This window comes from Drosophila pseudoobscura, chromosome 4, assembly GCF_009870125.1.
Source record: "Drosophila pseudoobscura strain MV-25-SWS-2005 chromosome 4, UCI_Dpse_MV25, whole genome shotgun sequence".
Classification (NCBI taxonomy): Eukaryota; Metazoa; Arthropoda; class Insecta; order Diptera; family Drosophilidae; genus Drosophila; species Drosophila pseudoobscura.
The window spans coordinates 24,946,618-24,974,612 of NC_046681.1; the positions used below are offsets into that span (position 1 = coordinate 24,946,618).

At 42.8% G+C, this 27,995-nt stretch overlaps 1 protein-coding gene and 1 long non-coding RNA gene across 2 annotated transcripts; one reads left to right on the plus strand and one right to left on the minus strand.

The window, feature by feature from the left end:
• The first annotated feature begins 20,718 nt into the window (after nucleotides 1-20,718).
• Nucleotides 20,719-26,309, plus strand: vri (nuclear factor interleukin-3-regulated vrille). Its single transcript, XM_001356780.4, has 3 exons — nucleotides 20,719-21,613; nucleotides 22,831-23,190; nucleotides 23,266-26,309. Exons 1-3 carry the CDS (start codon nucleotides 21,463-21,465, stop codon nucleotides 25,029-25,031), a joined length of 2,277 nt encoding a protein of 758 aa, XP_001356816.3. The 5' UTR covers nucleotides 20,719-21,462; the 3' UTR covers nucleotides 25,032-26,309.
• Nucleotides 26,310-26,606: 297 nt separating this feature from the next.
• On the minus strand, nucleotides 26,607-27,959 carry LOC26533348 (uncharacterized). The gene is made up of 3 exons (XR_001451217.2): nucleotides 27,796-27,959; nucleotides 26,703-27,741; nucleotides 26,607-26,621 (listed from the first exon to the last, which is right to left on the minus strand). It is a non-coding gene; the product is annotated as an uncharacterized lncRNA (long non-coding RNA).
• Between the last annotated feature and the right edge of the window lie 36 nt (nucleotides 27,960-27,995).

Sequence of the window (27,995 nt, forward strand, 5' to 3'; positions counted from 1 at the left end):
TGCATATAATATATGCAATAACCCAATAAACAACAACACGTGAGACCGGAACAAATATAAAAAGAAAACGTCGCGATCAAAACAAAAAGCCAAAACATTTCTTCCAACAAAAACAAGTAAGCAAAAAGACAAGTAGTACACGCAGGAAATACCCTGTATTTGGTTAACGTAGCATGGAGACATATAATTCTCACAATCAAATATTTTATAAAAGTTCCAATAAGTCTGTGTGTATATGGGTAACTTAAAGCCCTAATATATAGAGAGGTCAGCTGTCCAGGGAGATATTAATTTTTGTTCTCCGTTGACTGATGAAGACATTCTTTCTAGACTCTGAAACTTTATATTTTGGTAAACCAATAGCTCTAAGATTTTTGTTTGTTAAAGGAAAGGCCTTAGGCAAATAACGATGCTAGCCTGATGTACCCTAACAACAGAGGGTACCAAAAGCCTATCGCTAAATTTTCGGCGCCGCTCTCAACTCTGATCTCTCTCTCACTCTCTGTCTGCTCTCCTTGTCAGTCTTTCTTCGCGTCGGTCGCGATGATTATCACGAGCACGCAACTGACTCACGCCACAGACTGACGACACTCCCCGCTGCCCTTGCTGGGACGTTTAATAGAGGCATTCACTCGATTATTTGCAGTTTTGTGTCGTGTTTGTTGTAGCTGTTTCTGTAGTTGTATCTGCGTTTCATTCATAAACCTTAAACTTTACGCGGTGCTTGAGATAAAAGCGAATCACTAAGCAAACAAACAACGAACCAACTACTAAAACAAGTGCAGGTGCGTCTCCCTGTCTCGAGAGAGAGAGAGAGAGAGTGAGAGCAGCGCCATTAGAGCGCATATAGAACTTCTGATGTCTGGGTGTTGCGTCCATGGAGAGATTACGCGCGTTTTTGCACGCGGAAGTCGTCGGACGGCTCGGACTTGACAGCGACAAAAACAGCGTGAACAATTACAACTACGACGCGACGTTGCGTTGGCGGCCACAGCACACACACACATACATATGTATTCGCAACAAACAGTGCAACAGAAAAGTTGTTTCTTTGTTTCATCGCACAAGTATGCACACACTCTCTTCGAGAACAACTCGCATATAACGGATATTTACAAGCAAACAGACTCCCTCCCCCCCCACACCAGAAAGCGCAGACAGGAACAGAAAGAGAGAGAGAGAGCCAGACAAGTGTTTCACAGGAGCAGAGAGGGAGAGTGAATGAGACGGCCAGCCAGCCAGACAGACAGCAAGTGCAAGTGTGCACGTGTGTGTGTGTGTGTGTGTGTGGGAGAGTGTAACAGAATTTACATATACATTTCAGAGGGTATGAAAACCAGATTGTAACGTCTGAGGAATCTTGATTCTAGAATGAGATGGGGAATCCATCGTTCACAGGTACATATACATATATGTAAACTTCTACACGAATATATATTATATGTATAGTTGTATATTTGCCTATTTACATGAAACACTATGTAATATAGATTACAGGTAAAGGTTTTACCCCTTAAGTCACACCATGAATATTAGTTTTATTTTCCATAATATTGCTTATAACTTTAAGCTCACAGACTAAATAAAAAAATAGAAATTGTATTTTTTGTTCTGCCGTAAGAACCCCAAGAAAGTTGTGTATTCCTCTATTCCACACAAATTGACTTTTGAGCTTAATGAACCGTTTATAAAAGTACACTTAAATATCGATGACAAATTTCCGGTAGTTCCTATAAGTGACTGAGTCACGTTGTGCCGATCTGAATGAAAAACGGCTGAACATCATCTTCATGCACGTAGTAATAAAATACCTTACAGATGAAAGTAGAACCACATTTGGTCAGGCATATATTTTTTATATTTTCAAGATTTAAAGAATTGTTTACTTGTCGTTAATGAACCCATAAATCTCAATGTAGAGCTCATAAATGAGAGGATGCCAAAGGGGATACAAAATAAAGACGCGAATCAGCAGAGATTCAGGGCATTGTATGTGCTCTTTTTCACAGGGTTACATACATATGTACATATATCTTCTTAATTAAATGATGTTTCCTATATAATGCGGAATATATCATGCAGCTGCATGCGAAAATGTACGTCTTCCTTTTTATCTTTTACATATGAAAACTAAAGAATTTCAGATCTCTCAAAGAACTTCATTTAACATTTTATTTTGAATGTCTATAAATCTGCTAATAACCATTTAGCAAATCTAGCTTAATCGATTTAGCCGTTTAAAATCCGCTTACGCATGAGTCTTGACTTTGAGAGCGGTTACATAACACATTTCACACCCATCAGATCAACTTTTAACATCAAAACTTAAGGCTTGACGACTAAACCAAATGATGATTATAAACGAATTATCGATTGAAGATTATTGTGTGCAGTTTTCGTGATTCAAATGTGACTCAGAAATGAAACAATTACCGTCAATTAGAGAGGCAAATACTATGTAATCGCAAAATGGAACCCAAGTGATGCAATAGTAGAAGTCGTAAACAAAACCGAAATCGCAGTTCAGTTTTGTTTCAACATCCTTGAACCCGAATTCTGGGTAGCGAATCGGTCAAACATGGTGGAAAGAAAGCGTCAGTATATGAATTTTTGCCTGCTTATCGGTCGCTCACTTTACTGAAATCCTGAAACTCCGTCATTTATCAAATCTAGAATTATTTCCACCACCCACATACACATACACATACAAATGTATATAAACAGAATGACTCGATAAATATTGAAACAAAGGCCACAGCTGACGGCTGCACTCGACATGTACACATTTACATATGCATATACAAATTGGTGGCACTTATCGAGAGTGATAAGCGGAATGCATTCGTAATCGACTGTACCTAGAGAGAGGGACCCACAGTCGTAGCCCAAACCCAAACCCAGACCCAGAGCAACCAACTGGAGTGGCCCTGGGTGCAGATAAGCTGGCAGAAAATCAAATATTGAAGTCGGTAACAGCAAGAACACACAGAGCAAGGCAAAACGCTATAATCGTAAACCATATGCTTAGATTTATAAGTGGAAAATTAGCTAATTGTAGGCTAGGCTAATATTTGCGACACCCAATAGGATATTTGTGGATACAAACGAGAACAAAGTTGAGCAATTTCTTGGCTCTAGTTTTCCAAATACTTTAGATAACGCTTCGTACACTTTCTGGGTGATAAAAAACTCTATTTGGAAGCAGTTACTGTAAAACGTACTACATATTACTAGCTACTTCTTCTGAATGAACCGGTAGGGTTGCATTTCAATAGATAATTTGGTATATCTCTACCACATCTTCTAAATTATGACTACCACATCCCTGGACAGTCTTTCCTGCAGAAATATTTGGTTACTCCACCGCTTATGGTCTTCAATTGCAACAGCTGGATGGATGGATGTAGCTTATGAGGTATCTGTCCCCACCAAAGGTAATCAGGTACACTTGTTCTGGTACGTCTGTACAGGGTGTAAAAACAGTTGTTTCTCTGTTTAGGGGGAGGCTGGTGCGGTAGCAGAGCGGAGCGGAGAAAAAAGTGTGAGGGGTCCCAACACGCCAAGAAACGATCTCAAGGTCTTGCGACAGACTCCAACACACACACATAATGAGATGCATATAAAAACGTGCATGTGTGTGTGTGTGTGTGCGTGCAATGTTGTGTGGGGTCAGGCAAATACGAGCCTCGTCCCCAATGTGAATGGCAAAACCAACAACTGTGGGCTCACTTGCACTCGCCAAGAACAAGAACAAAAGAGAATGAAAACAAGAATGAGAATGAGAAAATATAAGGCCTGGCCACCGGGGGGGCCGAAGCTTTTAATACCCTGGCAAAACGATTGGTTCTATAGCAGATATATGATATATATGACTTTCATTCTAAAAGATTTCCTGCTTTAGGACTATTTAAAAAAAAAACACTGAGAATATGCTTCCTTCCCTTGTCCCTACATCCATCGTTCAAATTGTAATACCCTATACCGGGGATAAAAAAAAAATAAAAAACTGAATTGAAGTTGTTTTTATAACTCCCCACTCATAAGGGGCTCTGTGTGTGTGTGTGTGTGTGGGGTATCTGTTTTGCAAACACTCGGCAGAGCAGAGCCGAGACGTCGCCGCCACCGTCGTTGTCCGTTCCGATCGACAGTAGTAGGTTCAAGGCCAGCGCCTGGAAGGTTCAAAATACTCGACAGACAAAAGGAGTGTGCCTGTGTTCGTGTGTTTGTGTTCGGTCTTTGTTTGTGTTTGTATGAGTGGTGTGCTACCACGCCCACATGTGCATAAAAAAGCGAAACTTATCGCCTTGCCCTGCCCTGCCTGCCTGTCGCTTATGTAATACAATCCTGCAATGGGGGTGCCAGCAGAGGCGAACTCTCATTCCATCTCCCTCATACAGCTGCTGTGTAAATAAGACCACATTCTAGATTACATAAAGGCGCACAAACACACACACATGCTCTTGCAGTGACATCAGGACACGCACACCGTTACAGTGAACACAGCAAGATCAGACAGCCGGCCGAGAGAATGCCACAGAACAAAACCATGTTACAGTCACACTCTGTCTGCTCCCTCTCCCTCACTCTGTTATTCTGTCCAAACACATAGCCACACATTGCGTATGTGTGCCATTTATAAAAGTTCTGCGAGAGAGCAGCAGCAGCAGAGCAGCGAAGCAGAGGCAACGCAGCGCAGCCAGCAGCGCTGTCCGCAGAGTTAATGCACTCCAACAGAAGTTCAAGGCTGAACAAATCAGTCGTTCGTTCGCTTGGTTCGTTCGCTGGGTTCGGTTGCAGCGCCCCTGCCTGACAGCCTGCCTGTGTATGTTTTCTGCATGTGTGCGAGTGTGTGTGAGTATTCCAATAAGATCATTTTGGCTGCGGCGCAAAAATAAGAACAAAAAAAAAATATTTCTCGCATTATTGTTGTATAAATTAGCACAGCGTATGGGTGTGTGTTTGTGCATTATAAAAATGCGCAGCTGGCAATTGGTGGGGTAGTCGCATCGAACCTCTTGGACTGATGCTGCTCCCTTTGCTGCTGCTTCTTCCTTGTTCTTCCCCTTCTTGTTCTATGTAAAATATTCAGGGTAATGTAATGGAATGTCTGTCTGGCTGGACTTCTGTCTTTCCCGCTCTCTCTCTCTCTTTCGCTCGCCCGGTCTCTGTGTGTGTGTGTGCGTCCGACTGGATCTGTTCCAACGCAAAAGGCTCGTTAAGTATGGCGGATTGTGGCCTACCCCACACCCCCGTAACAGTTGAAATATTTATGCATACTTACAATTAAATTGATATGTATACATGCCAATGACTGCGCCACTCCTCCCCTACTCTCCCACTCCACACATTCTCTTTGCGTGTTTGTGCTGTAAAGAGACTCAAGTATTATGACAGAATTGCATTTGGATTAGGCTGGTCCTTAACCCCAGAGGCTCTTTGGGTTTTGTTCAAGAAAAATCGAACAGAAGTTTTCCCAGCTGTAACAGTATTCCACTACGACATTCCACACTTAATATAATTACTTATTATTATTTTTGTTTAGAACCACTCTAATGAACCCACTTGCTGATTAAGATTATATAGTATGTAAATCGCTTAACTAAAAATAATGTAATTTCATCTTACGATTTGTAATCTTTCGGAGTTGAGAAACAGGAGAAAAGTTTCCATAAAAATGATTTCCGTTTTCCCATAGCCCATACCCCTGCCCCCGCAGCGGCGATCGTCTCTCAACCTGCGCATGACATCACATGCATTTCCCATTACTCAGCAAAAATGAAAATTGCCAATTAAGCTGACGAGTGAAAATTCTTAGAACTGTTGTTCGGGAAGAGCTTTTTGCGTAATCGAATTTTTTCAGCAATATGCAAATATTGCATCAACAAGCTGAAAATAAATAATAGTAGTAGCTACAGAGTGCACAGCCTCCATGACCTTGAAGCTTTGAAACTACAATTTTCTCCCTAAACTAAGAGATCAACTTGATAAATAGACAGACGGACTTGGCTTGGCTGCAGGGTATCAAACGGCCTGTATTTGTATGGCTGTCTGCCTCCGTAGAATATAAATATGATTTACGAAGCAGAGGAAAGAGAAAAAAAAAAAAAGAGTCGATTGCCTGCTCTGGTCTGGTGTGCGATAGAAGTTCAACCATGTTGCAAGCTAAAGTTCAAGCAAACGTCAGAGCTGGTATGAACCCTTGTTCTTATTCGTATTCGTATTCTTGTTGCTGTTGTTGCTGGTAGTCGTCTGCAACTGCGCAAATTGCTTAACTGACGAAAGCAGAGGCAGCAAAAGAGACAGTGAGAGGGGAAGAGCGGGTCGACAGATATGACCAATCAACCTACTTAAGGGGGGGGGGGCTTGGAGGGGCGCTGTTGGCGCTCTAAATTTAGCATTTCTGAAGAATTTGTTGCTGTGGCTGTTGCTCTTGTGCCTGAGCTCGGGCGCACGCTGCCTGCCTGCGCCGTTGGCATTTTCTGCTATAAAAGGGATAATATAATACATATAAAACGTTCTGCTGCCTACTCGCTGCATCTGTGTGTGTGTGGGGTGTCTGTCTGTGATCCTCTCTCTCTCTCTGTCTCTCTCTTAAGCATTTCGTTTTCATTCTTATTCTTCGTTTATTTCGTAATAATCGCAACATCCGCTGGCATCGGGATTTTGAGGGTTTGGGGAAGAGACTTGGGGACTGCAACTGCAACTGCGACTGCGACTGCGACTGCGACTGAGGTTGGGGTTGGGTCTTCGATATATTCCCTCCTCTGCCCCTCTGTCCCCATCACACTTCGGCTGCGGCTGTTGTGAAAGGCCTCGTGTACGTGGGGCTCTTTGTTGGCTGCAACGATCCGTTCCCTGTCTCCCTCTGCGATTCTTGGATTCTTTGTGTGCTGTTCTCGTTTCTTCTTTGTGTTTGTACTCTTCCTCTTTTTTATCACTTTTTGCGTTATATAATTGTAATTTACAGCGACGTTTTTATATAACCCATGGGGCGTATGCTTTATGTACCGTTGTTGTAGCACATATTACGTATACGTATATCTGGGTATCTTTTAAATTAATTGGGTTTAGTAACGGTTTTTTTTTTGGAGTGCGGAGTGTAAAAAGTAGTCCATAAGCAAAAGAAACGATGATCTTCTCTTGTAAATGCATCACCAAATACGTTTACAATTTCCTTATACACACTTGCAATACACACAATAATAAACACAGTGAAAGCTCTTATAGGGCGACGACCCGTAGAGAGCTAACCAAGGTTCCAGAATGTTTCGTAGCGACTGCCGCATAAGAGAGTTGATACATAGTTTCCTAGATCCACCAATGGATTATGTTGTACCCATAGTAATGAATATTTTATGGATAAAACAAATACTTGTAATAGATAACGATTTGGTTCTGATACTCGGTCCGGACCACACGCTTTTGGCTTTGGCCCAAGGTATAATATTTCTTCAATTTGCAACCAGGGCAGGCAAGACATTTATCTTAATTGAAGATCGCGCGAAAGTCTAAGTGCAAATAAGCTAGAGTTTTCTATTTGGCAACAACAGAGCAACAGCAACAGCACAGCCAGTAACAACAAGACCATACCATCCGAAAGCAATTTGGAAAGTTGTAACTTGCTCGAATGCATAATTCATTGGGTTCGACAGTCAGTACGGCGGTAGTTGGTTCGGCCGGTGGTACAGTTGACACATTAGTCCGTAGACAAAAAGGCACACAGACACAATTGCAAATGGCGCTCGAACCAAAGAATGAAGCAAAGAGCAGGCCAGCGAGCCACATATGAAAGCAGCGCAGCCACAGAAGTAGCAAAAGAAGTTGTCAAATGGACAACAAATGAAGCGCATTGTGCAAAACTTTTACTCTGACAGTGGGCCACGCTTGTCGTACCCTTTGAACATGGGCGGGGTACTAACACTTTGCCAAGAAACAGAGATCTAATCTCTGTATTCCTAAGAAAAAACGAAGGTTTCTAATTTGTATTCGATAAAAACTTAATCTAAAATATACCTATAGTAGAAGAATTTATAAATTAAAATCTATCTAGACCTCGCTATACCTCAGGGTATTATGCACTTCGACTATATCTATTTAGCTTTCATGCATTTTTGTTTGCCCTGGGCCATGGTCATTGACATTGCTCTTGGACACGGACGTGGTTGCTTCTGGCCGAACTTGAGCGGGCCAGAAGAAGACGCCAACCAGCCAGCAGCAGAGGGCCGAAGCAGAAAGAAAATTAATTAAACAATCAATTGGCGTAACACTTTCTCTTCTTGAACAATAAAAATAAAAAATAGTAAAAGATTTGTATGTGGTTCGAGCGGCTTTAATGAGCCACGAAACGGCGGTGTGTTGTGTTGGGGCGTGAGTGAACGTTCTAAACCGGTGTTCGGTGACGGCTCAAGCATGTTCGAGACGAACCTGCATGAAAGCCGGCCACTAGGTTGAGCTCTTGAGCTTGAGCCGAGCTTCAAGACTGTGCTTGCGCTGCGCTGCGCTCTCTCGAACCGGTTTCTTTTGCTCTGAATTTGAAATTCGGTTTGTGTGTTGCGTCTCCAGTGGGAGGGGGGGGGGGGGGGGGCACGGTTACTGGGGCTGGAGTGGAGTGGAGTAAAGCGATGACGCAGCTTGTTACGTTCTTGTGCTGATCTTGCCGCAGCACCATACAAAGTAACAAAGAGAAAGAGAGAGGCAGAGGCAGAGATAGAGAGAGAGAGAGCGAGAGCGAACAAATCCGTTATTTGACCCAATTCTAAACTGGAAACGAACGAAAAAGCGTTCGAGAGAAGGCCCCCAAAAGAAGTTGCAGCAGAACAGCGCTGCTTACGTGTGCATACGTGTGCTTGTGTTTGTGTGTCTTGCGTGAAAGTTTCATAATTACATGGTCCGTTCTCTCTCTCTCTCTCTCTCTCTCTCTCTGTTCACGTCTTACTGTTGGTTAATCGCCGTCTCAGTCTCAGTCTCTGTCTCTGCCGGCGTCCTCTGCTTGTCCCACTTCTGGGGAGAAAGTAAGAACGCAGCGATCGCTCTGCTCGACTCAACGTTCCGTTTCGTGCTTTCTTTATTATCATTCTTGTTGTAATTGATTACATAAGACAAAAGAGGGGGGGGGGGGGGGGGCAGGCATGTTGCGTCTCTCTCTCTCTCTCTCTGTCTCTCATCAAACCTCTAAGATCAGATCGGCTTAAGCACTGTTTGCTCTTGCGGTATTCGGCTTTTTTCGGGTTCTGTCTGCCATCTGCTCGGGGATCGGATCTGTACCATGGGCCTAACGGTATTGTGGCCTAATATTGTAACACACTCTCTCTCGCTCGCACAAATGCGACTGCCTGTCTAATCATGTCGTTTACCCAATTCTGAAAACTTGTTTAGTTGGCAGAAGTCTCTTTTTCCCCCACTTATCGGACTCTTTCACTGTTCTTTTTTTTCTTTTTTGGTTTCTTGGGCTGAAGAATTTGTTTGGTTAGGTGGGAGTTACATAATTGCTTATCGCCCTTTTTTTGGGAGATTTCTTAGAATTTTTTCTGTTTTCAGCCTAATTTTTATAGCTGGCAAGAGGGAGGGTTAAATGGGGTTTTAGGTGTTAAGGAGTGACTGATAAAAACAGATAAATATTAATAATATTTATTTATTTATTGCAGAGATATTATAATAATAATTCAGTGAAATTATATTTGTGATATCCCCTACATATGTACATATATATTCTTTCCTCCGTTTGTGACTCACTGCCGGCCTTCCAGTCCACCAGAAAGCCTCCAGCACAATTCGAGGGTTCCATTAAGGTCTTCTCCGCCTTCTCCTCCTTTGAGTAATCCAGTGTGTATCCGGAGTCAGATTTTGCTCAGTTCTAGTCTTTTATGGGTCCTTTTTTACACGATATTCGTCAGCCATTTTCTTACTCTGCTCTTGCGCCCAGATGTGCCAGAGCATCTGGCATCTGGTTCTCGAGAGAATATTTACAAGCATGTAAAACCTGTAGAACGGGATGTTTCACAAGTTCTATTAGCATTTTCTGATATGAGAATATGCATCAGTAAATATTAAAGGGTTATGTAAGTGCTATTTGAGGTTTATTCATGGATAAAGAATCCAGCCATCAAGAAAATCTACATATAGAATTAACTAAGAGGAACATTTTTTTTTTAGTTTTACTGTAAAAAAAAAACTGGTATGCCTCGTAAAGGCAAACAATTTAGAATCATTCTTTGAAGTTTTCCTCAAAAGCAAACCAATTTAAACCCAGTGTTATCCCACATAATCTAAAATCCAGCCCAAATATGATAAAGTTTTCCAATTTTCGTTCTTAAGCATCTGTTAATTTTGATTTCTCCCACAAAGTCCTTCTCTTTCGTTGGCATATCCGATTTCAGATCTTCTCCATCTTTCTACGGATCTTCTTCCTACGTACCTTCTAAGCGGCGTGTAATGCACTAATTGCTTTGGGTAACTAGAAACGCACACACACACACGCTATCCGCCCATACCCCCCTGCCCATATCCACTCCGAATGACAGGTTGACAAAAGCTAAACCTAAAAGCTACGGACTACAGACTTTTGAAGCTCAAAGCAACAAATAATTTCCAATTAGAAAGAAAAAACTCGCTTGGACTTGATTTACCCGAAAAAATCAACACCAACAACAACAGTGACAACAAATAGCATTATGTGAAATTCTAATAATTTCATTACGAAAAAAAAGAAAGCCACACAATTGTTGTTGCCGCTGTGGCGCTTTGCTGTGCTGTGCGGTGCTGCTTCTGCCGAGCTTTGACGTCGCTGCGTGCATTGACTTTCCATTCTTGTGCCGCGGCCAGGGCCAAAGCTTCGAGTGTTTGCGAGTGTGTTTTTGTTTTTGTGTATTTGCTTTCATTATTCTAATTTCGTTAACCAAAAACACAGGCAAACTTCTCTAACCAGAACGAAAAAGATCTGTCACAGAAACACGCTGTACGATGCTCGATTCTAGAACTTAAAAGTGAAACTTTTGAAAGGATTAGCAACATTATACATTTTCTATTGATCTACTGCGATATATACGATAAGTATGCTATATGTACATATGTAGGATATATGCATTCTATGAGAAGTTGTAGTGCCGTGGATCACAGGCATTCCATCTTCTTGTTTGACTTATTATATTTGTACTTAGTATATTTTTTGTGCATTGACGAAAACAGGCGAAAACTTTCTTTTAAAAACTCTTAAAGTTCCAGAAATCTCTAGAGATTTTTGTGGAAAATGCCTGATAAATACCAGTATTACTTGGAACTGCAATGTATTGGCATATGGTTTTCCTTATACTGACAGCTATAATGATCCTATAGGGCAGCCATTTGGTAGCCTGTTAGATAATATTTACATATTAAGGGGCAACCCCCGGCTCCCTTTTATGCATACTTCCCTAATTATTCTGGCAGGCTTAGTAGTGGATATTCTTACAGATTTCTTATAAGTGATCTTCAGTGCTTTAGAGCCACCCCGTTTTGGAGTCAATTAGGAAAGTTCGAGTTAGAGACGTTCGACTGTGTGGCATAAACAAAGTGTTTATCAACGGAACAACACGCCAACAAACGGCGTAAATAATGAAAACAAACTCGTAAATGAAATCAAGTTGAATGCACACACACACACGCACACAGAGATGGCAACAAAAATTATAAAATTGTTATTATATGACGAATTTCTTTCGGATACTTAACAACAACAAAACTTGCACGATAAAAAGAAAGCAGCAGAAAGCTGTCTGTCTCCCGGTCGCCTCAGTCAGTCGATGGACGTTTCTACATGTGACGCCCGACCCGACCGCCCGCCCGCTCTCCCGCCCGACCGACCAACCGACCGACCGACCGACCGACCGACCGACCGAGTGTTCGTTCTGCAAAACATAACGCAAGAGAGCAACGCTCTACCAATCTCCCACTCTCTCTCTCTCTCTCTCTCTTACTCTCTCACTCGTAAGTGAGCTTTTTTTTGGCTTTGCAATCGATCATTGAACTTTGGTTGTGAAAACTAGAGCAAGACCCAAATTTCTTCACAACGCCAGTGCATACACACGCACTTAGCACACGAACACATGCTCGATGCGAGTGTGTGTGTGTTATCAGCTTCTCTTTTGCTCCCACTCTGTGGATAGCTTTCTTTCTGTCTTTCTTTCTTGCTGCGCTGCTGCTGTTTGCTACTGCTGCTGCTACTGCGGGTGCCGGCTGGTGCTTATTGCCATTACTATGTACCTCTTAAGCCCGTATGACACCTCTGCCACGGTGCAGCAGCGGCAGTGCAGCTGTATAAGCCTTGTGGTAAAGTATCTTAGTCAGAGGATTATATATGTATAATGTATGTCAACTGCTGCCCAGATTAATTTCTACTGCTTATCACAATTAATCAGTTTTTATTTCCTATATATTTGGAATTAGTTCTATGGGTAAAATATTGTACATTGAGCAGGGAACAGAAAAATATTAACAAAATATACACTTTATGATTAATAATTATAGTAGAACAATCTTGTAGAACAAGAAAAGCTCCCCCAACCTCTAATCAGTACTGTGTCCTTACAGAATCGTTCAAAACGATAGAAATTTTCGCATGATATATGTAATAAATTTTAAAGTTTGTATATGATAAAGCTTTAAAGTTTAAATAATACCAACAAAATTGTATGTCACAGTCTTTGGTATTATATGGATGGAAAATCCAACCTAAAATCCCTCAGAATTTTATGGCCAACATCATACAGGCTTGCTTCCCCATGTGGCAGTATCGCTTATGTTAAGTGATTTCTCAACTGCTGCCTTTGTTTTGTCTTTCATGGCTTTCATGGCTGTGTTCTGTGATAAGAGTCATAAATATACCCATACCCATTTCTATGGATGTGCATGTGTGTTAATGTGTCACCGGTCAATACGCAATAGACCTGAAAATAATAAATAAATTGTTTATATCAAATTATAAAGCTATCTGTGAATCATTCGAAAATTGGGGGCACGTTTGGTTCCAATTGGTTTTATAACTAAATATTTGATTACAATTATATGACTAGAATTTCCAAGAAAAATTGTATGCTATGGTGAAAATCATTATAAGATATGGCTTTTAGACATATTATACTAGAGGCAAGCCCCCAGCGCACTCGCTTCTATCGGGCGAGTAACATATCTGGCGACGACCCAAAACTTTCTTATATAAGGGAGATAAGATTTTAGTCTGATTTTCTAGACCCTTCCAATAATTAAACATACATTATATTAAAATCGAATTAAATCATAATCATTTGAAGGAATAATCGATCTGCAAGGGTATCTAAGACCTCGGTCTCTGAACAACCCCTTTCTTTTTGGTGGCCTGATAATACCCGACTGGTTCTTTCATCAAAAGAGAGAACTATTAAATAATAATCAAATTGATATTCTAGAGCTGTCAACCAAAAGTATAAATGTTAGCTAATCTTCAGTTTTTTTTGGATCAGTACAATAACAGGAAGTGCGTTTTACTTGTTTCAAAAGATCGTGTATGGCAGAGATATGGATGGGTCATAGAAAACCTATTTGGTTCTTAATAACTGATCAATAAAACGTTTAAATTGGATCGGCACTATACGATATGCTACCCACACATATAAAAGATGGTAGGGGGCCAAAGAAAGTTCTTGGCTCGAATGGAAACCGTTATGGATATCTTTACAGATAAATTTCGGTTTCGTTTGCGCCACTAAAGAACGGTCTGATATCAAAAGTTGCTTGGAATTGGGGGATCTCTGGCCTTTCACAAGTGTATGTGTGTGTGTGTGTCCGAGAGACGTTTCGAGGTTCGGTGTGAAAGTTGTAAGCTCCGGCATACGCCAGCCAACACATAGCTGTTGTTGTTATTGGTGTTGCTTCTGAGATTTTCGGCAGAGGAAGAGCAAGACCACGGGCGACTGTGAGAGAGTGAGTAAGTGAGCGATGTGAGGGCCTGCGTGTGCGTCTGCGGGAAGTTCATTCACATTTGCACTCATTACGCGGCCAAACGTTGGCGTCGCTGCCCCCGCACACACACAGATACGCGCGCTAGAAGTGTTTGTATGGGATGCAAGCGCCCCTCTAGTGATGCTCTCTCTCTCTGCTCTCTGCTCTCTGCTGTGGCCGTTGGTTTGAGTGAAGACGATGATGATGATGATGATGATGATGATGTGCCACTGCTCCCGACTGCACATAATAATGATATTTTCTAAGCACACTTTTCATCACGTTGCCGCTTACAGGTGTCCCGGATTGATTGCCAAGTCCAAGCCCAGCAAAACTGTTGCGCCTCGTTTGACGTTCGTCGTACGCCTCACCTCCCGTTTCTGCTGTTTCTGTCGTTTCTGTCGTTTCTGTGTCATGTAATAGGCACAACGGAGTAATGTGACTTTCGAGTGCCCGACCTGAACCCGTCCCGAGCCATAACGTCTCGACCCCCCGCCCACCACCACTTAAGCAACGTGCTCCGGGTCTATCCCGGGCGAATGGTGTAAGCTCCATTGCACCTCTCTCCACTCCATCCCACTCCACATCGCAACCCTACACATAGACCGCTCAGTAGGCCAGCTAGCAATCGCTTCGAACTCGCACAGTCACGTTTGCTGCTCACGTTTTTCTAGCAGCGCAGCCAGCGTTTGTCCATCGAACAGGTTGGATGTTGCACGGCGCGGGGTCTGGTCTGGTCTGGTCTGTCTTCTGCGTCTGTGTGCCAGCGTAACACAGTTTGTTAGAAAACGGGGGCTACCTGGACAATGGGGTGGGCCGCAGTAGGGGATGAGGGCAGTAGGCAGGGGCCTGGCTTGGGCCTGGGCCTGCCTTTGAGATGTGGTGACGTCCAGCGTTGCTGTGGTAATGATTGTGGCATATTTTCTCACGTTGCACAGCCGGACCAAACACAGAGCCAGTGGCCAGTGGCAAGTGTCCAGAAACATCTATGATGATGATGATGATGATGTTGAAGCTGTCGATGCAACACTGCTGCTGCTGTTGGACACGCTTTCGAGGTCAAGAGACGTGGACTGGTGTGTCGTAAGCACAGAGCAATGGAAAATTTATACAGGAAGCACGCCAAGTTCTATAAATGAATGAATATAAATGAATAAACTTTATTTCAGGTATTTGGAGGATATTTATAGAAGGTAGGGTTCGTAATAGGACTACAGATAAAGGAATAAAAATAGGTTATTTTTTATTAAAGTTTTTTCAAAGAAGTATTATATGTTTGATGGCAAGGACTGCCTGCATTTATACGACTATTTAATATAAGAATAGGTGAAAGAACTCGTTATTTTCATCTGCTATTTGCCAGGGCACATTCCATTCCTCTAAAAGTTGTTTTGAATACATTCAGTATCACCTTGTTTCTCTATAGACCATATCGGTCATTCCGCACACCTGAAATTCCATACAAATTTACGTACGAGAGAGCAGTGCAATTTGTCTCGGAGTCTGCTCTGAAATGTGTTCAGCAATTTGTAAATAAAACCTTTTGCACTTGACAAATATATTTGCTCTGTAATTAAACAGAAATGACTGTGCAAAATCACATTGCAAAAGTTACATAATTTGCCCCGCGGGTGTTTCGAACGGCTGATCAGATCAGAACCGAACAAAGAACGAATTTGTATGTGTACCGAGTGTTAGTCAACGATTGTAATAATAAATTGAATTGCATGCAATGTCATTAAAAAATGTATTTCCAATATGTGTATTTGTAGGTGTATTTACACAGCGGATTTATACATGTGTATGGAGCTGATTGCGATAGAAGTAGGTATGTATTTGATAGCAAATGTATAGCACTGGAAAATAGAAATTATACATACTTCAACTCGCTATTACTTACTGAGGTTTAGTGGATATAGAATCAATAATTAAACATCTACGGATACATCCTCAAACTTTTTAGTACCATAATTAGCGCGATAACTACTTAGCTGAAGATAACATTAACATTTCGGTGGGATTTATCAATTCGCTAACTATCTTTACTGCGTTCATAGCTCTGGATTATATGCCTTAGACAATACGTAAACGACCTATACGAACACTATCTGAGAGATAAGCCTATACGACAAGAAGTACTTAATTCAATTAAGGTGTAATCGATATTCTATATAAGCCTTATCAACGGGGAAATCTCACAGACTTTAGCTTTTAAATCAAGAAATTGTAAGTATGCGAAACATTTCAAAAATATTGCGTGCATTTGTGGGCACTACATTTCCGCAGTTCCTTGCGATTCAGGGCCATATAAATCTTATTAGGTCATAGGATTCGAATGCATTTAAGTGGCTTGCATTCATGCAGGAACTGGCCTCGTTTCGCTGGGAAACATCCTTTAATTCGATTTCTACTGCACTGACCTATCGTACTTTATTCCCAAAAAGCCAGCAATGTATCTGCAGCACGGTCACTCCAATGCAGGTTATATGGCCGACAGAACACGTTACCACAGAGCGCATCATAGCATCTGCAATCAATCTGTCCACTCAACCATTGTACATTTTCACTACCTCAACAACACGCAAAAGTAGAGAAAGAATGGTAATGGTTGGTATTCCGACTAGGAAATGCCCTGTATTCAGTGGAGAGTGAAAAAAAGGATATAGATATGAAAAGCATAGAAAGTTCGAGTTATCCCTATTCAGAGGGTATATAATACCAATATCAATAGCACTAAGTCTTGAATTGAGTATAGACACAGATTTTTCTTTATATGGATGGGATGGAAAAGAGAGGCTGGGCCGATTTGGCTTTTTCCGATGTTCGTATTTGCAAGGAGAACGTTTTTACGAAAGAACATTTTGGGTAAACCCAACCGCGAAGGCGAAAAAACCCATAGATCTATGGGAATACCGCAAATAGTAATCTTAGATTCCAATCTAAAAACCCTACGCGAACCCAATCGACCCTCACAGTTTACTACTACGGGGTATGTGAAATAAAAGCTCGCGAAAGGACCAGCCCCTCACCCTCATCCAGAGAGTGGAAAAAATAAGGAATAAGAAGAATATACCTATATTATATTGGATGGAAAGACACAGGGTGGTGGACACATAATGGCAACAATAGCGTGGAAATGTTCTTCAAGAATCGCGCAATAAGTGGAAAACACGTTAAATTGCAGCTCGACTCAAGTCGCCAACATGTGAGCTGCTGCGGCGGGCCGCTTCGCTCTCGGGAGCGTTGCACTGCTGCCGCTGACGTCGCTGCCGGGCCCGGGCACATTCCCCAACACGTGACCGAGGCGGGTGCGAGCGTCAGCGTCGCGCGCCTCTCGGTATAAATAGCTGTCGCGTTGCTATAACTTGACTGCCGATGCCAGTGCAGTGCAGTGCGGGGCGGTGCGGGGGGATATTGCTCTGGGTCTCTGCTCCGTGGGTGTGTGTGGAAAGGCAGGGGGAATGCTGGGGCGATAGCTTCTATTACGTTGTTGTTCTTGCAGCTGTCGGCGACGTTTCGTAACTTTTTTTGGCGTTCTTTCTGGCTGTAGTTCAACGTCAGCGTCGACGCTTGCGTTGGCGTTGTAACTGTTCGCACTCTCTCTCTCACTCTCCCGCTCTGTCCTGCATTCTTTCTTTCTCCCTGAAGCCAATGGGAGAGCGCTGATTGTGTGCGTGCTTGCGTGCGTGCGTGAGTGTGGGTGATTTATTCGAGGCTCTTCCATGTTCCCTGGGTAAAAAGTTAGTGCATACTCACTTTGAGCCTATAAATACTAATTGCTAAAGGTGTAATATGGGAGGTGCTCCATAATAGATATCGCTCATTTTGTGTTCGAGTATATTTGTGTATGTTTTCGAAGCATTATATCCTTATACTAATATTTCACAAGGTCTATAAAATTTTTATTTTATGGGAATTTAAGGAAATCAAATCAATTTAACATAATCTTTCCAAATGATTTATCTCAAATCAAAACAGAACTAGTCGCTTAGAGACCACTAATATACTTACTTAGAGCACTTGGAATGCACCTTGAAAGGGGTGGGTGGCCTGGAGGAGCAGCGGCAAGGTAGGTTACGAAAATAAACACGATTGGTTCGTACACGTGAATCCACTCCCTCACGTGGATATCGCTTTGATCGCGTAACTGGGATTTGTTCATGATTAGCAGCGCCGGCGGCGGCGGCGGCGGCGGCAGAGCTGCTTGAAATTCGTCTGAGATTATTTAGTTAGTACGGACAACCAGCTGGAACCGGCTGGAAGGGTGGAAGGGGTCAAGTGAGTGTTAGGTAACAGGTGGATGGGGGAAATGTTGTTGGTTTTGTTGCTCAGAGCTGTCTGGGACTGTAGAACGACTGTGACGAGAAAACGGAAGGCGGACTTGAGTACTCGTAAGTTCTGGCTGAATTCTAAAACTAGTTTCCATGTCCATCCATTCCATTGATAGAAGAGATATTACCAAGACGGATATGGTAGCTTGAATCCACATCCTGTTAAGACAGGGGGAAATTAAGGATCTCCAACAACAGTCGAAACTATTAGTCTAAGAACCGTGTCCAACAAATCTTAGCACTAACCTCTTTCTTTGGTGACTTATTGCTCATTGATTGATGATTCTATAGTTCAATCAGTGATGCATGGTTCAAATATATTTTGACAAAATCCTCCATATAATCACAATGAATTTGCCTCATATACCCCTTGTTCATGTTTTTTAAATGCTCGAAATATTTTTCTCAAATTTTAATTAATTTAATTTTATTGTGTGATAAAACAAGCATAAACTTGTAAATCTTCATTGAAACTCTCAGAAATCTATTTATGCTTAAAATATGCTAATCACTATTAATAATATTTTTTCTAAATAATTCAAAAGAGTTTTGTTCACATGCCATTAATTTAATTTTATTTCGGGGAACTCCATTAAATACAAATATTTTCAGTGATTTTCATATACAAAACTGGTTGATATATTACCAGCTCAACAATTGTTTCGTAGAACTGATATGCACTGTTCTTACAGCATAAATATCATCCAATAAGAATGCTCTTCCTGTTCCCAGAAAAGACCGGGAGATAAAACTATATTACATATGCTATATGCAATGCTTTTTATCGTCTTTTTTTCCTTTTCCTCGCTCTTTCTCTTTTTTTGTAGCCTTCCTTCTAAAAGATAATCCAATAAGATTCCCAGAATTGTAGCTACATATTTTTATATTTCTATTTTTTCAGCAAAGTTTGATGGAAAAAATCTACAAGAAACGGGCTTTTCTTTTCTGGTTTCCTTTTGCTTTTTTATTTCATTGGTGGACAAACATTTTGCAGTGTCTGTTATCGCTTTAGTTGAAGGCGTTTTGTAATCACCTTTGAGAACTTTTTTAATTCGAATTCAATAGAATTCATTGTATTGATAGTGTCCCACAATGGTATATGAGTATATACATATTTGCTTATATTTGATTGCCGTGTTAGTCAGTCGTCGTCGAGTATCGTCCCAGAACTTACATAATGTCTCCCGACCTTACTGTTTCCACAATTCCACTTCCTTCCCCGTTGCTTCCCGGTTGAAATGCCAGAGTCTTTGTTTGATATTGTCGTCTGGCTTCTCTTGGGGTCTTGAATTGCAACTTACTTGTCCGTCCCCAAGAGATAACCTTATCTGACAAAGGGTCTATTAATTGATTTATATAAAAGTATAAAATCGTTTTGTAATGTCTGGCCATGCAGACAGTTTGGTAGCAGGATGCAAGTAGACCTCGGAGTGGTAATACTTCTGACTGCAAGTACGAGTATACTCGTATCTATTTACCTTCTCGAATGGGGCCACGTGATCGTTCAAATGAGCGCACTTCCCTCTCCACGGAGTACATACTAAATATAACCATATTTGAATGGCTGTTAATTGCATGCTGATTTTTTCCATTTTTATTATGTAGATCTGTGCGGGCAATAGTACCGGATGCCTTTACACACGTGTTCATTATTGATCATTTGATCGAATTCGATAGGATATACATAGAAATCAGTGGGTATACATCTGTGGGTATATAAGTCCGTTGCCTACAAAAAAATACCTACCAACAAAATATCGTTAAAAGGGAATTTTGCTTTTCAAAATATTCTCTAATTTTGCATCCGCTGAAACCAGTCTTCAAAGATCTTTCTCCATTCCTCTGAAACTCCTTTTTTCCGGTGCATCAGCCGTTTTTGGACTACCCCCAGTGGCAATAAATGATGCTTCATCACCAAAAGTTGAACTAAGTTCATCAAGGCTTAAAAAATTCACGAAAATCGTAGAAAATCATTGCACAATCAATCAAAGTTCAATGTAGATTATGTTCCTTGAGTCACCCCTATTCTAAATCGATGAAACCATTTACCATTTTTAAATTAATACCGACAATCAGTGTTTCCATAAAGAACTTTTTGTTTTGGCTTCCTTGCCTGTTTGTTGTCTCCATCTTCTTTTATTTTGTTCTCTGTTCGTTGCTCTCCTTCTATCTATCTTCCATCAAAGGTATATGCATATGCATTTGTGTTTGTAATTGCATTCTTGATTGCTAATCATGTGTTTGTTCTCTGAATATTTTTGTGTAAGACGCTTGCGTCACCCCGCCGCGACAACTGGCACACCACTACCAATGGCAGCTTAAAGCTCACACACAGACACAGAGTCTGTCATAAGCACTGCCAGAATCAGTCGCGGTAGCAGTCGGATTCGCCGTCTCTGTCGCAGAGTGGCTCACGCGGCCAACAGCACCTCCTCCAGTCACCTATGGCAGCGTCAAGAGCGCCCCCGATTTTCCCCCTGCAACCAGAAGCGGCCAGGCAATCACGTTCTAGTTTCAAATGTGCAGCTCAGAACGATTTCAGACGATTTGGACGGCTGATTACTCAACAACGGCAATGTGATCGCTGGCAACGCGCGCAACAGGCAGCACCGGACGCAACATGTTCGATGGCCCCCCAATGATGGGAAAATTTCACTTTTACCAACAGCCCGAATGCGCCAAAGGCGGTCGAGCATGTTGCGACCTGTTTGAGAGGCAACCGGAGTCGCGTGTAGCGAATGCGTGCAGCCCCAACGTGACCGAGCGCCGTCGAAGCGGGCGACCGACAGCGGAGAAATGCTTTTACAAATTCAATTGCGCTTCAGAGTTCGTCCAAAGCGGTTGTGGGGCTCTCGCGATTTCGGTTGAAACCACTAGCAGCAGCAGTGAAAACGTCAACGAGAACCGTTAATACAAGCATTCGGCCAAGTGCGCGATCCGCAACAAGACACGGCCCCGCCAGAAAGTCAAAGAAATCAGAAAAAGAAAAAACCAGAACGAAAGCCAAGTGCATAGAAAGTTTTTGTGGTTCTAAGTGGAACAAACAAAGTGATTAATTTGTGCATTAATTTCGATTTTTGGAATGCAAATATCAGTGGAACTATCATTAAGCATCTGCCACCGGAACAATACAAAAGAAAAGAATAACTGAAAAGTGAGATAAAAATATTTTCGAAACATTATGTCGATTGTTTGCACGCTGGAGCAAAAAGTGAACTTTTTCAAAGCGGCTGCAACGACCAAGAATCTGCTGATTCTGAAGAACAGCAACAATTTGGATACCCCCTACAAGCAGGATAATATCACGAACAGCCACAAGGAGTCGCAGCAATGTATGTGTTACCAAACAACAACAAATCGGAACAAGAACAGTTACCAGTTAATCGGAAAAAGAACAAAAATTTGCAAATTTCTTATGAAAAGCGGGAGGGAGAGATAGAGAGAGAGAGAGTCAGCATGGATGGCCGTGCACACTTAGTCATTTTGTTTTTGTGAATTTTGTCAAGGCAGAGGCCAGCAGCAGCAGCAGCAGCAGCAGCAGAGAAGACGACAGCGACTGCAGTCGTTCCTCTGTTGCTTGCTCTCTGCTGCTGCGGCGAGGTTCTTGGGGGTGGGTGGGTGCCGTTGTCGTAGGGGTTGCCTGCCGGCAGCTGCGGCGTCAGCGTCGACGTTAACAGCGTCTGGCCGCTGACGTGACTGGCTGTACAAGCGTCGTGCATGTGTATGGGTGTGTGTGATGGCGAGCACATTGAACTGTAAATGCCAATTCGATGGTCACGGTGAGGGTGAGGGTGAGGCGATGCGACCGAGAGCACACACAGTCCAACGCCAATCTCCGACGTGCGATTTCTTGTTTACGTTCCGACGCCGCCGTCTGTGTCTGTGTGTGTGTGAGTCTGCCTTTGTTGCTGGTTCTCTCTCTCTCTCTCTCTCCCTCTGTGTCGTCTAATTCTCGCCGATTCTTGCATCATTCCCCGTAATCATTGTGTAAATGCTTGTGCTAAAAACGAAAGCAATTTTCGAGTGGAGTTGGCTCTCCTCCCCCCTTTTTGTGGGTTGGGTTTTTGGGGGGCAAGGGCAAGGACCATCAAACAAAGAAAGTCTGCGTGTGAGTGTTTGCCGTTATTTGTGTCTGCCTCGACATCAGACTAGACCAGACCAGACCAGCAGAGATCGCTTTAGACACATCGGACCCAACGGTTTTCGAATTGAGTGGGTACTCTTGCCAACTACCCCGATAACGGTTAGAGGAGATAACATTATAAAAGAAATGTCATAAATATGTGATAAGTGGCCGTGTGTTTCTGACAGAAACAGGAGATAGCCGGTATCTTGAGACCTGAAATTGGCACCATGGTGTTTTGTTTGCCAAAAAGATCTATGGATAAGGATAGAATTGATGATTACAAATTTGTTAGCCTGTTTTTAGGCGTCAAAAAGAGGAGGGTGTTTTTTATAAAGATAGAATGATCCCAAAATAAATATTCATTAATAAATACCGTAATAAGTATGTTAACTTATAAATTATTCCCTTACTCTCTCATTCCAGTTGCACGCACACAGCAACTCAATTCGCAACAGCAACAGCAACACCATCTGCACCAGAAACTAGTGCAGTTGCAACACTATAGCCAGCACAAGCTGAGTGGCAGCAGCGGGGACTACCCGTACGCCCCACACCACCACCATCCCCTAGCTCTAGCAGCGGGCGGAGCACACCTGACGCCCCTGAGGGATCCAGGAAAGCAGCTCTACAAGGACGCTGCAATGCCCGAAGTGCTCAGCGGCACCCCCACCAATAGCCACAACAAAGCCATCTCCAGCTCGATCTCCATGATGAACAACGTCCGCATGACGAACATCTCCCCGACGCTGTCGATGAACGGCAGCTCCAACGAGGCCACAAATTGTAAGTCCATCTAGCAGCACACCAAGAAGCCAATTTCCAATCTAACTAATCTCTCCTTTCTATTCCCATTTGCAGTGCATCCCCTGTCCATGTACGGAGGATCCATCAGTCCACAGTCCAATGACAGCGGCATGTCCGACAGTCTAGGCAAATTCTCCCAAGGCAACGGCTACGGCGACAACATGATGGGCAAGAACTCACCGAACGGCAACGGGCCCCAGTCGGCCATGACGGCCGCCCAGAAAGAGCTCTTCTCGCAGCGCAAGCAGCGGGAATTCACGCCGGACAACAAAAAGGACGAGAGCTACTGGGACCGCAGGCGGCGCAACAACGAGGCGGCCAAACGGAGCCGGGAGAAGCGTCGCTACAATGACATGGTGCTCGAGCAGCGCGTCATCGAGCTGACCAAGGAGAACCACGTGCTGAAGGCCCAGCTGGATGCCATACGCGACAAATTCAACATCTCTGGCGAGAATCTGGTGAGCGTGGAGAAGATCCTCGCCTCGCTGCCCACCAGCGAGCAGGTCCTGAGCAACACAAAGCGCGCCAAGATGAGCGGCGGCGGCTCCTCGTCCTCCTCGTCGCAAAACGATGACGGTGGCTCCTCGCCCAGCGGACACTCCCACAGTGGCTACAACGGACAAAATGCTCCACTGACACCTCTCATATACGGCCCCAATGGCAATGGCCGTCAGTCCTCTGTAGAGCCGACTGTCAAGAGCGTCCATCATATTCAGCATGCGCCTCCACCACCGCCGCCATCACACCTGCAGACGCTGGTCGTGCCCCAACCCCAACACCAACCCCAACACCAGCCCCAGCATCTCTACCAGCCACAGCAGCCGCAGCAGCAGCAGCAGCAGCAACAGCAACAGCAACAGCAGCAGGAGCCCACACCCAGTGCCGACTGCAGCTCACCGCCCATCGACTCGCACAACCGCCCGCCCACCAACACAATCGCCAGCCTGCAAGTGCAGATCCAGCAGGCGCTCAATCGCAATGTGCGGCCCGAGGATCTGGACAGTCTCCGCAAGGCGGTGGCTGTCGGAGCCCTCTATAATGCCGCTGCCGTGGGAGCACAGGGTCCTCCCCCACCCGGTGCTTCGCTGTATGTGCCCGCACCGGGTCCGTATGTTGCCGCCATTAACAAGGAGCATCTGGAAGCCGCCGCGTGGAGCCACAGCGTGGAGGGAGCCGTCAGCAGCAGCGCCGTGGATGCGGTCAGCAGCTCCTCCGTTGCCGTCTCAGCCGCAGCCAGCGTGCTGAACCTGTCGCGACGAGCCTGCTCTCCCAGCTACGAGCACATGCTGTCCTCCACCACATCCTCAACATCTTCCCCCGCCTCTTCAGCCCTCTCGTCCGGCTCTTCGGGTGCCGGCTCCGGCGACGACGAGCAGGAGCTCGAGCCGCACGTCCATGGCACACATCTGGCACCCCTGCAGCTGCAGCGCAACAGTCCGCCCCATGGCGTTGGCAACAGCGATGCCAACAACTGTCTGCCCCTCAAGCTGCGCCACAAATCTCACTTGGGCGACAAGGATGCGGCGGCCACAGCTCTGCTCTCCCTGCAGCACATCAAGCAAGAGCCCAACTGCAGCCGAGCCTCGCCGCCAGCCTGGAACGATGCTGGCGACAACTCCAGCGACGAACGCGACTCTGGAATCTCCATCGCCAGTGCGGAGTGGACGGCGCAATTCCAGCGCAAGCTGCTGGTCCCCAAGGAGGCGGCCGCCGGCACTGTCGTATCGACAGTCAAACGCGATCAAATGCTGAAGACGCAGCTGGAGCGCCTCGAGTCTGAGATGGCCAGCATCAAGAGCATGATTACACTCGCAGAGTAGGCACGGGAGCAAGAGCAGTATCAGGATCAGGAGAAAAGAAAGCAAGGCAGAGGAGAGAGAGCGAAGAGACAGAGACTCTGGTGGAATCAGAGTCGAGGTTAAGTTTTGCGGAGCGCTTAGAGTAGAGCGGAAGCGAGAGGAGAGGAGAGAGTTCCATGGCGCCAGTTGTTCTCCTGACACACACATACCGAATCACACACAATTTTTGAGTACGATTATATATAGAGTACCTCCAGAGCTACATATAAGGAATGGAATTTTTAACCTGAGTCCAGAGAGTGTCCAGAGTGTTGACTATTAGAAGAGTTTATATCTATCGAAAGATGTATTTTTATCTCCATTTCTATCTCTATCTCTGTTTGTATCTGTAACTTTAAATGTATCTGTGTTTGTTCTGTAATCGTGTACTCAAAGCGTATCTATTTATATGTATCTGTGCGTTAAAGCTATATAGATCTCGTCTAAGTCGGAGCTAAACGATGAATCCCTAAGATCAACAAGAATTTCTTTCTTTCAACGTATACGCTATATAGGAGATTGGTGACCCACGCGAGTCGGGGTCACCAAAACACGTTTATGTGTCCCAAAAAGTTTCCTTATGCACAGATTGAAGATTGAACATATATATTTTGTAGGCAGACAAATGTTGCTAAGTATTTTGCTATTGTACATATTACACAATTATGCTATATGCTGTATTCCTACGATATCGTGTACATAATTTTAGTTGCAAGCTAAGCTTATTTTATTTTATTTTATACTATATTATATTTAATTGCGTAGTGAAGCAAAAAACATATACATTAACCTTTAAGAGAGAAACGCGTGAAGCACATTCAAAACTTGAGAGATGCAAGAAATCTGAAAAGAATTCGTAATATATTCGACTACTATATTCTGCAATAAATAATTTTAAAAATGTCTCCCTACCCAAAATGTTTGTCGTTCCCAATTTATTTATTGTTTTGCTGCTGCTTTATTTGGGCGCTGTAGCGCTGTAACTAAATTTTATCAAAGTTTAAGAAACTCTGAAAAAAAAACAAAGGAAATACACACTCAATTCGATATGCATATACTTTATACTATATATTGTAGTTGTTGTAGATGTGTATTAGTGTTGTAGCAGCCAGTGTAGTCCATGTTAGAGCGTGCATTCACCTTTGCAGTTGTATTAACTCTACAAATAACTATTTACCCATATGCTAAAGCCACACTACACAAAGGAAATGAAAGAGAATGAAACACACACAAGAAAATACATATGATTATTACTATTACTATTACAATTACTATTACTATTACTGTGCTTACGCAGCTCTATCTATATGACTATATTGATATAATGTGAATCTATACCAACTAAATACATACATGGAAATATATATATATATATATATATACATATATATAACTCGTTTGTGTTGATCAATGAAAATAAAACTACATTTTAATAATGATGAAAGAAATCCATATTCGTTTTTGATCACTTTAATCTCTTCAAGAATGGAACAGTTTTTTTTAGGCAGTGACTGAAATCTTTAAGAAGTCCAACAATAAAACGAATTGCATTTTGTGCATTTTGTATTCCAGCTAAAAAAAGTTTCAGTACTTAGTATGTTTTCAATGGATGATGCAAGCTTGTTACAATTGGAATTGCTCTATGGATCTTACCATACATAATCAGATGATATCATCCATCTCAAAAGCTAATGCCTAGTACTGAGGATATGCTGCTGAGGGCAGTATTTTTGTAAGTCTATTAGTAATAGTTATTTAAGCTATTAGTAATATTTGTAAAAGGCATCTATCAAGTCTTGTGACATTTTTACTGAAGTCTAGGCCTACACGTAGCATAATTGTTCAAAATGTCCGTAAAGTTTTCTTCGACTAATGAAATTCCTAAAGGCTTATTTAGAATAAGTTCTCCAAATCTATCTGCCAAAGAAATATTTGATTTGCTTGAATAAAAAGGCTATAAGTTAGAATGACAGCCCTGACAAAAGCAGAATTATATTATTATCAAAACTCTTGTGGGACCAGCGAAACCAAATGACGCACTCGATGAGCGATCAATAACATTAATAAGCCAGACCCCACGCTACTCCAGTAAATGTAAACATCTCCGCCACACTTGCTAATATCTGTTAACGTAAACATCAACAATAAACCTTAATAGAACTACGCTCTTGAAATGCTAGAAGATTGGCTTCAGCATAGGCTTCGATTTCACTAATATACGAGATCAGAAATTGAGATCAGTTCTGAAAAGCGTTCGATAAGAAGCGGTCGCGAGTTGTGAATCCTCAAGCGAATTAGCTAGTCCGGTTAACAAACAGACTTGTATCCAAAGGTGTAACCATACACGCCATAACCAATAAGTGATAAGTGATAAATCATATTGTTTATTTGAAAAGTGATATTCTATCTGTCGGCATAGGTACATCAACTGCTTTAATTTTGGTTTAGTTTGAGCTGCATACAGTAATTGGACATTTTCTAATGGAGTATTGGCACTGAAAACTTTTTACCGACGCGTTGAAAAAAGCCAAGTCGCAGGCCAGCTCGCAATGTGGCGTTTATTATTATTTTCTCCTGTGTATCCAACGGCTCTTTTTTTACTTCTTCGATAAGGGCTATGATCCTCTCATAGGTAATGGGCTGCTTTTGGTTCTGGATTAACTGCAGGATCCACAGTCCATTCTGATTTGTGCTGTTGTTTAGAAAAGTTATTAAAATGATAGTAAAAGATGAATAGTGCTCTCACCTGTTACTCATAACTGAGCTTGAATTATTCAATTTTTTGACTGGAAACATAAAATTTTTAAGTTAACTGGAACTGAACTGTAATGTATGATAAGCTCCCGACAATATTCAGTTTTGAAATGAAATGGAATGTAAGGTATAGCTCCTAGGCTAGAAAATTTATTCAGAGCCTTCTTTGTTGCTCCGAACGATGAATGCATG

What these genes read in the sequence shown, in the direction of transcription:
- vri (XM_001356780.4), top strand. Translation starts at nt 21,463, where the DNA reads ATGTCGATTGTTTGCACGCTGGAGCAAAAAGTGAACTTTTTCAAAGCG. An exon ending in CCACAAGGAGTCGCAGCAAT is followed by an intron (nt 21,614 to 22,830) that starts GTATGTGTTACC and finishes CTCTCATTCCAG; the next exon opens with TTGCACGCACACAGCAACTC. An exon ending in CTCCAACGAGGCCACAAATT is followed by an intron (nt 23,191 to 23,265) that starts GTAAGTCCATCT and finishes TCCCATTTGCAG; the next exon opens with TGCATCCCCTGTCCATGTAC.